This window comes from Quercus suber, unplaced genomic scaffold (assembly GCF_002906115.3).
Source record: "Quercus suber isolate HL8 unplaced genomic scaffold, Cork oak 2.0 scaffold_306, whole genome shotgun sequence".
In the NCBI taxonomy this organism is placed as follows: domain Eukaryota; kingdom Viridiplantae; phylum Streptophyta; class Magnoliopsida; order Fagales; family Fagaceae; genus Quercus; species Quercus suber.
This window is the reverse complement of record NW_027069762.1, coordinates 102,218-110,916: the sequence shown is the minus strand read 5'-3', so window position 1 is coordinate 110,916 and position 8,699 is coordinate 102,218. Positions and strand designations below refer to the sequence as shown.

Here is an 8,699-nt window from a genome sequence, read left to right as displayed (position 1 = left end):
AATTGTAAATGATTGCCCCATTTTTAGTGCGCTCATTATGGAAAAGTAAGGACAGAATCGTAACAAAAAAAATTCCAATATACGTCAAAAAAAATTTATGATATTGAGTTGAGTATGTAAGTAATGAGTTAAAAAAACTCCCAATATACATTAAAAAATAATTAAAAAAAAATCCGAATAAACTAATTATAAGGACTGAAATTTTCCTCCAATCCGCCAAAGGACACAGAGCAATGAAAGTTGCCAGGCCTGTCTATCTATCTACGGACTTTGATGGTAATGTTACCGCTGTTATCTTGTTTAAGGTGTAGTTCAGATTGAAGTCATTCATCCAGTCCCACAGTCCCACAGTCCCACCTATAAATTAATACCTCTATCCATTTCAACTCATTCATCCACTCCTTCTTCCAACCTTACTTTATCCTTTCCTTCCTTCACCCTACATTATGACTTCCCTTTCAAACAAACCTCTTTTCAACCAATTCCTTTCGTCTCTACTCTTCTTCCACCTTCTTCTCATCATCCTCCATTTCGTTTCATCATCCACTGCTTCTGTTTCCTCCCTATCTTCACCTTTTGCTCACTCTAACAATAAGGTTAAGATAGCAGAGGAAAGAAAGGAAGCGATGGCTCTTTTAAATTGGAAAACCAGCCTTCACAACAAAAGCCAGTCTCTCTTGTCCTCGTGGGTTGGAACCACTCCTTGCAATTGGGTCGAAATAAATTGCGACCACTCTGGAAGCATCACCCATCTGAATCTTTCAAGTTATGGTTTGAGAGGTACACTTCACAATCTCAACTTTCAATCCTTACCCAATCTACTCAGTCTTAACCTTTCTTACAACTCACTATCTGGAATCATTAACTCAAATATTTCTCACCTTTCCAAACTCTCTCTTCTTGACCTTTCTGCTAATCAATTCACTGGGAGAATTCCTTCTGAAATAGGCAAATTAACCAGCCTTCACATCATTGACCTTTCTGTGAACCGTATGACTGGGCTTATTCCTCAAGACTTAGGAGCATTAAGTTCTCTGAGTAAGCTTGATTTCTCATCTAACAATCTCACGGGTGTCATCCCTGCTTCTCTTGGAAACTTAAGAAACCTAACCACTTTATATCTTTATAGGAACCAACTTTCTGGTTCCATCCCTCAAGAATTAGGAATGCTAAGTTCTCTGACTGATCTTGAGTTATCAACAAACAATCTCACGGGTGTCATCCCTATTTCTCTTGGAAACTTAAGCAACCTAAAAAATATTTAGCACATTTTTTTTTCTTTTAAAAGAAATGAGCTCATAAAATTTTGGGGGCCAAAGAATATAATATAAAATTTTTAATCATTTTTCTTTTGAAAAAAAATTCAACTTATAAAATTTTCGTGGGCCACCTTCAGAACAAAACTAGGAAGATGTCTTTGGCAAGAAAAAACAAGAACTAATATGTTTTATCATTCAAGAAAGAAATATACTAAAATTAAAAACTAAATTAATAAATGAAAAATAAAGATAATATCTATTCAGTATTAACAAAATATAAAAATAAATAGATAAAAATATAAAAAATCATATCTTAATACATTTCAATTCAATCGTTCATGATATATTAAAAGGAATTCAAAATATTTTTTAATTATGATAATATTATATGATAAATTTTTACTAAATTTTTAAACAACTTCACGATTGATGTACTAAATCAAATAGACTGTTAAATATTGTCTTCAATTTTGTTGTAAGACTTATTTTTGATAATATTCATGATTGAAATTGTTTGTTCCATATATGTAGTAGAAATTGGAAGAGAGTACAAGCATTAATATCTTATTGATTTTTATACCCTAGTAGCCATTGGCGTGATTAAAAAATATTTAACAGTTTTTTTGAGATGTAGATGTCCAATTACATTATGCTCATAATCGTGAAGTACCATTTCAACACTGATTTGTCATGATTGAAAAATTCTTACACATAAATCTTGTTTACTAATAAACAAATATCATCAATTCTAATATTATTCATGTACCTTGCGGGAATTCATAAATGAGTTAAAAATACGCAATTTCATTTTATGTGTACTAAATTTCACTGCCTAATTTCACCACTGCCTACATCAAATTTGGCACCAGAGTTGGGGCTGTTTCTCTAAGCAAAGATGGGAAGCGTTTAGGAGATGCATCAAATGATTGCCCCATTTTTAGTACGGTCATTATGGAAAAGTAAGGACAGAATTGTAACAAACAAATTTCCAATATACGTCATAAAAAATTTATGATATTGACTTGAGTAAGTAAGTAATGGGTTAAAAAAAATTCCAATATACATAAAAAAAAAATAGAATAAACTAATTATAAGGACTGAAATTTTCCTCAAGGACACAGGGCAATGAAAGCTGCCAGATCTATCTATCTATCTACGGACTTTGATAGGTAATGTTAGCGCTGTTATCTTGTTTAAGGTGTAGTTCAGATTGAATATTCAGCATGAAGTCATTCATCCACTCTCACAGTCCCACACTCCCACCTATAAATTAATACCTCTCTAACCATTTCAACTCATTCATTCAACCTTACTTTCTTACCTTCCTTCACCCTACATTATGACTTCCCTTTCAAACAAACCTCTCTTCAACCAATTCCTTTCATCTCTACTCTTCTTCCACCTTCTTCTCATCATCCTCCTTTTCGTTTCCTCATCCACTGCTTCTGTTTCCTCCCTATCTTCACCTTTTGTTCACTCTAACAGTAAGGTTAAGATAGCAGAGGAAACAAAGGAAGCGATGGCTCTTCTAAATTGGAAAACTAGCCTTCACAACAAAAGCCAATCTCTCTTGTCCTCGTGGGTTGGAACCACTCCTTGCAATTGGGTCGAAATAAATTGCGACCACTCTGGAAGCGTCACCCATCTGAACCTTTCAGGTTATGGTTTGAGAGGTACGCTTCACAATCTCAACTTTCAATCCTTCCCCAATTTACTCAGTCTTAACCTTTCTAACAACTCACTATCTGGAATCATTAACTCAAATATTTCTCACCTCTCCAAACTCTCTCTTCTTGACCTTTCTGGTAATCAATTCACTGGGAGAATTCCTTCTGAAATAGGCAACTTAACTAGCCTTCACGTCATTGACCTTTCTGCGAACCGTATGACTGGCCTTATTCCTCAAGACTTAGGAGCATTAAGTTCTCTGAGTAAGCTTGATTTCTCATCTAACAATCTCATAGGTGTCATCCCAACTTTTCTTGGAAACCTAAGCAACCTAATTATTCTATATCTTCATACGAACCAACTTTCTGGTTCCATCCCTCAAGAATTAGGAATGCTAAGTTCTCTGACTGACCTTGAGTTAGCAACAAACAATCTTACAGGTGTCATCCCTACCTTTCTTGGAAACTTGAGCAAACTGACAACTTTATATCTTTTTGAAAACCAACTTTCTGGTTTCATCACTCAAGAATTAGGAATGCTAAGTTCTGTGACTGACCTTGTTTTATCAACAAACAATCTTACAGGTGTCATCCCTGCCGCTCTTGGAAACTTGAGCAAACTGAGAACTTTATATCTTTTTGAAAACCAACTTTCTGGTTCCATCCCTCAAGAATTAGGAATGCTAAGTTTTCTGATTGACCTTGACATATCAATAAACAATATCACGGGTGTCATCCCTGCTTCATTTGGAAACTTAAGCAAACTAACCTATATATATCTTCATACGAACCGACTTTTTGGTTCCTTCCCTCAAGAATTTGGCATTGTAAGTTCTCTGAGTGATCTTAAGTTATCGTTTTACAATTTGTCAATTTCGTAGGTATAACTTTTGCTTCTATAGGAAGCTTAACTAAGCTCACTTATTTCAAATTGTTCACTAATAAGCAATCTCATTTCATTTGAACAGAACAATTTTACTCAATTGAAGGAGCTCCAAATATTTGGAAACCAATTTACTAGTCACTTGCCTGAAAATGTGTGCAATGGTGGATTGCTTGAGAAATTCATTGCAAACGATAATCATTTTATTGGTTCAATACCAAAATCCTTGAGAAATTGCACAAGCCTCACTAGAGTCCGACTTAATGGAAATCAACTTATTGGAAATATAGGAGAAAGTTTTGGGATATACCCACACTTAACATACATGGAGTTGAGTTATAATAAACTTTTTGGTGAGCTTTCAGCTAATTGGGGGCAATGTCAAAACTTGGCATGCCTGAAAATCTCTAACAATGACATTTCAGGTAGATTACCTCCTGAGCTTGGAGAAGCAAGTCAATTACAAGTGCTCATCCTCTCCTCAAATAAGATACATGGGAAAATCCCCAAGGAATTAGGTAAATTGAAATTTTTGTTAGACCTTTATCTAGACAGTAACAAATTTTCTGGACAAGTTCCTTACAATTTCAAGATGCTATCAAATTTGGAGCAACTTAATCTCGCCAATAATAGTCTAAGTGGCCATATTCCTGACCTAGGGAAATGTAAAAAACTTTTTCTCTTGAATTTGAGCAACAATCACTTAAGAAAATATATCCCAATTCAAATTGGCAATTTCCAGTATCTCCAAAATCTTGATCTTAGCAAAAATTTTCTAACAGGAGAGATTCCACAACAACTTGGAGATTTGAAAATGTTAGAAATATTGAATCTTTCCCACAATGCACTCTTTGGCAATATTCCATCCAGTTTTAATCAATTGTTAGGCTTGACATCCATTGACTTATCCTACAATCAATTGCGGGGTCCTATTCCGAATACTAAACCATTTTGTGAGGCATCAATAGAAGCATTTAGAAACAACACGGGCTTGTGTGGCAATGCTACTGGTTTGAAGGCTTGCCCTTTTGCAATTGGCCACAATCTTCATGTCAAAAAGGGGAAAAAAGTTACTACACTAATTTTAGCCCTTTTGGGCATTGTTTTTCTTATATTTATCATTGTAGGAATTACATTCGGCATTTGCTTTAGAAAGACGAAGACAAAAAATAATCCAAAAGAAGTAGGACATCAAAATATGTTTTCAATATGGAGTTATGATGGGAAAATGGTTTATGAAAACATTATTGAAGCAACAGAGGATTTCGATTACAAATATTGTGTTGGTGTGGGGGGGCATGGAATTGTTTATAAAGCTGATTTGCCAACAGGTCAAGTTGTTGCTGTAAAGAAATTTCATCCATTCTCAGAAGACAGTGTGGCCAATCTAAAATCTTTCACCAGTGAGATACATAGTCTAACCGAAATACGACACCGCAACATTGTAAAGCTTCATGGTTTTTGCTCACATCCACGACACTTGCTTTTAGTTTATCAATTCTTGGAAGGTGGGAGCTTGGAAAAGATACTAAATAATGATGAATTAGCACTGGAGTTTGACTGGGTAAAGAGGGTAAATGTTGTTAAAGGTGTGGCAAGTGCTCTGTCTTATATGCATCATGACTGCTTCAGTCCAATAATTCATTGTGATATATCAAGCAAGAATGTTCTACTAGATTCAGAATATGAATCTCATGTCTCTGACTTTGGCACAGCTAGGATTATGAGTTCTGACGCATCTTATTGGACTTCGTTTGTAGGTACCATTGGATACACTGCTCCAGGTATGTTATTTAAGTAATGTTGGCAACATTAAAATTTTCACTATTGCTAATATGACAAGTTATGATTGAAGTAACATCACTTATACATAGACTTTCTTCTCTTTTTCTTGCTTTAGATAAATTGATAATCAGGGGTGGGGGAATTTGAATGCTAGGCATTTTAGCTGGAAACATCAGAAGATGCCAGTTCAGCTATAAGACTTTTAGCTTTTACATGGACTTTCTAACACCGCTTTTTTTAGTACGAATTACAGTATTTTAAATCACTAATTATGTAAAATATTGTGTCTCCAGTCGTATCCATAGTTGTCAGTATCATACAATATGCAATATGTGTCATACAATATGTATTGTATTGTGTACAAAAAATTATGTATCATAAGTATTCATGAATCGTTATAGTATTTTAAATCACTAATTATGTAAAATATTTTCTCTAGTCGTATTCAAAGTTGTCAATATCGTATGATACATGGCATGTATCGTACGATGTGTATTGTATCGTGTACAAAACATTATGTATCGTAAGTGCTCAAAACTCGTCCAATACATAGGTGTGTATTGCATAAATTGTATAGTATTAGTGAATCTTACATACGATGCATAGACATGTGGGTTTAAAATGAGTTTTTTTTTTTTTGGGTTAAAATTTGTGGTTTTATTTGATTTAAGGAACTTGTTAGACTTTTTTAACACAATTATTGAGAAAACAAGTTCTTAGACTTTGTTTAAACAAAAAATTATTGGGAAATTTAATTTAGTCTAATAAAATAACATGTCCATGAGTTTTTTCCCCCTCTTCTCTTTCTCCTACAAAATTTGGACTATACACATGACAATTTGCTTTCATATTTGCAAATTTCTTTTTTATGCTATGAATAATGTATTGAATAAAAATATAATTTTATTTTTTATTTTTTATTATTTTTATAAGTCTAAAAAGTTAGAATACCAAGAAAAAAATATAAAGAAAAATTTATTAGAATAAAAAAAAATTGTAAATGTTGATAATAACGAAGAAAATGTCAATGAAAAAATAATTTTGCAAGATGATTAACATGATAGTAACATTGACTTAGATGGAGTTAATTAGACAAGATAATGAAGAGAAATTATTATTTTGGCTCATATATCATGTATTGTCTCTTCTGAGTTTAATCAAATTGAATGTGTTTGTTATAAAGTTAATCTCTGTATATTAAGAAGATTCAGAAAGTTAGTTATGATTTCAAAAAATGTCAAAAATGCCCCTAATCTAATAAGAAAATCTTTATTTCTAAAAAATAAAAAGGGGATAAAATGGCAATTCAACAAAATTAATAAATAAAACTACCAGAAAAACTTTTTTCCTAAAAATTAGCACATATCACGTTTGATACATTTTTTTTCCTAAAAATTAGCACAACAATTTACTGCTTTTCAAAATCCTAAATTTTAACTTCTTACAAATCTCTTCCTGTATAACCTCACTAACAATAGACAAATTCAGATTTAAAAATTACATTAAACTCAAAATAAAAAACGGTCTCACTGCACGTGCGGAGTGCGTGTAATGAGGCTAGTTTGATTTATTTAGTTAGCTTTGTTAAATATTATTATATAAGTAATCATTAAATTTCTAAAAAAAAGTAATCATTAAATTGGTTATTAATTGAATATATTCCAAATTTATAATGAATATACATTTTATGTATGTATATCTGTAATTTTTTTAATGATTTTTTGAATATGTATATCTATAATTTTTTTTTTTATAATTTTATTGAACGTTCGTGTATCTTACAATACATGATATAGAAAAATCAAAATTAGATTCATAATATAATTCATGTTTTAATAACTATATATTCTTATTAATGTTATTTCAATTGGCATTGTTTGCCTTCCAAGAGGCCTTATTGAAGAAGATTCAGAAAGTTAGTTATGACTTCAAAAAATGTAAAAAATGCCCCTAATCTAATAAGAAAATCTTTATTTCTAAAAAATAAAAAGGAGATAATGGTAATTCAACAAAATTAATAAATAAAACTACCAGAAAAACTTTTTTCCTAAAGATTAGCACATATCACGTTTGATACATTTTTTTCCTAAAAATTAGCACAACAATTTACTGCTTTTCAAAATCCTAAATTTTAACTTCTTACAAATCTCTTCCTGTGTAGCCTCACTAACAATAGACAAATTCAGAACAAACTGATTTGACAATGAATATGGTCAGTAGCACTTCAAGAAGATAATAAATGAGCATTTGAATGAATGATGCTAAGAATACTACAAATTTTACATGAGCCTCACCAATCATAAAAAGTAATTTAGATATGCATTTATTAGGTTGTTATTGTAATTCGCCAATCATATTTATAGTCACATCATATTGTAAAAGTTATGTAAAATTTATAGTATCTATATATAGACTCTAGAATTTTCCAATTTGAATTACGTTTTATGATTGCTGACACATCTATTTGTAAGACTAGTGTATTTAAATTTATAACTTTTTTTTTTTCAATACCTCTTATTAATAAATGCCCTAAAGGCACTAGTTAAAGGTCAATAAATGTTTAATTATAAGCTATAATGCTCACTTTTCGAAAAATAATCTATGTTTCAACAAAATTTATTTTAGTCCTCTAACTTAACTTTCGTTCATTTCAGTTCTCTAACTTTCAAGTTTATTCACTTAAGACTTTTCCATCAATTTTTGTTATATGCTGTAATTAATTTTTCAATTTTTTTAAACTTTTCTTCAAAATTTTTTAATTAAAAAAATTCAACTAATGATTTAAAAGTATTTTCCAATTTTTTTTTTTCAAAAATTTTTAACAAAAGTTGACAAAAATGCCTTAATTGAATAAATTTGAAATTTAGAAACTAATTGAAATGAACAAAAGCAAAATTAGGGAACTGAAATGAATTCTAAAGAAACTTAGAGGGTAAGTTTTACCTTTTAGCCTAAATTTATTATATTTATATTATGTACTTTTCTAGATATATGTATACAATTTGATTTTATTTTTAAAAAATTTAACATTATTTAATAAAATATTAAATGTACCTTCAACACTTAACCACTCGCCTTACTTAACAAAATCTCTAAAAATAACGC

At 31.2% G+C, this 8,699-nt stretch overlaps 1 protein-coding gene across 2 annotated transcripts; it reads left to right on the top strand.

The window, feature by feature from the left end:
• Positions 1-2,574: 2,574 nt before the first annotated feature.
• On the top strand, positions 2,575-5,980 carry LOC111986074 (probable leucine-rich repeat receptor-like protein kinase At1g35710). 2 transcript variants are annotated; one of them, XM_065782551.1, is made up of 3 exons: positions 2,575-2,932; positions 3,512-3,753; positions 3,895-5,980. In XM_065782551.1, exons 1-3 carry the CDS (start codon positions 2,599-2,601, stop codon positions 5,608-5,610), a joined length of 2,292 nt encoding a protein of 763 aa, XP_065638623.1. In that variant the 5' UTR covers positions 2,575-2,598; the 3' UTR covers positions 5,611-5,980. The 2 variants fall into 2 exon arrangements, with proteins under 2 accessions (XP_065638623.1, XP_065638622.1); XM_065782550.1 differs by having other exon boundaries at positions 2,575-3,753.
• Positions 5,981-8,699: the final 2,719 nt, after the last annotated feature.

What these genes read in the sequence shown, in the direction of transcription:
- LOC111986074 (XM_065782550.1), top strand. Translation starts at nt 2,599, where the DNA reads ATGACTTCCCTTTCAAACAAACCTCTCTTCAACCAATTCCTTTCATCT. An exon ending in TCCCTCAAGAATTTGGCATT is followed by an intron (nt 3,754 to 3,894) that starts GTAAGTTCTCTG and finishes TCATTTGAACAG; the next exon opens with AACAATTTTACTCAATTGAA.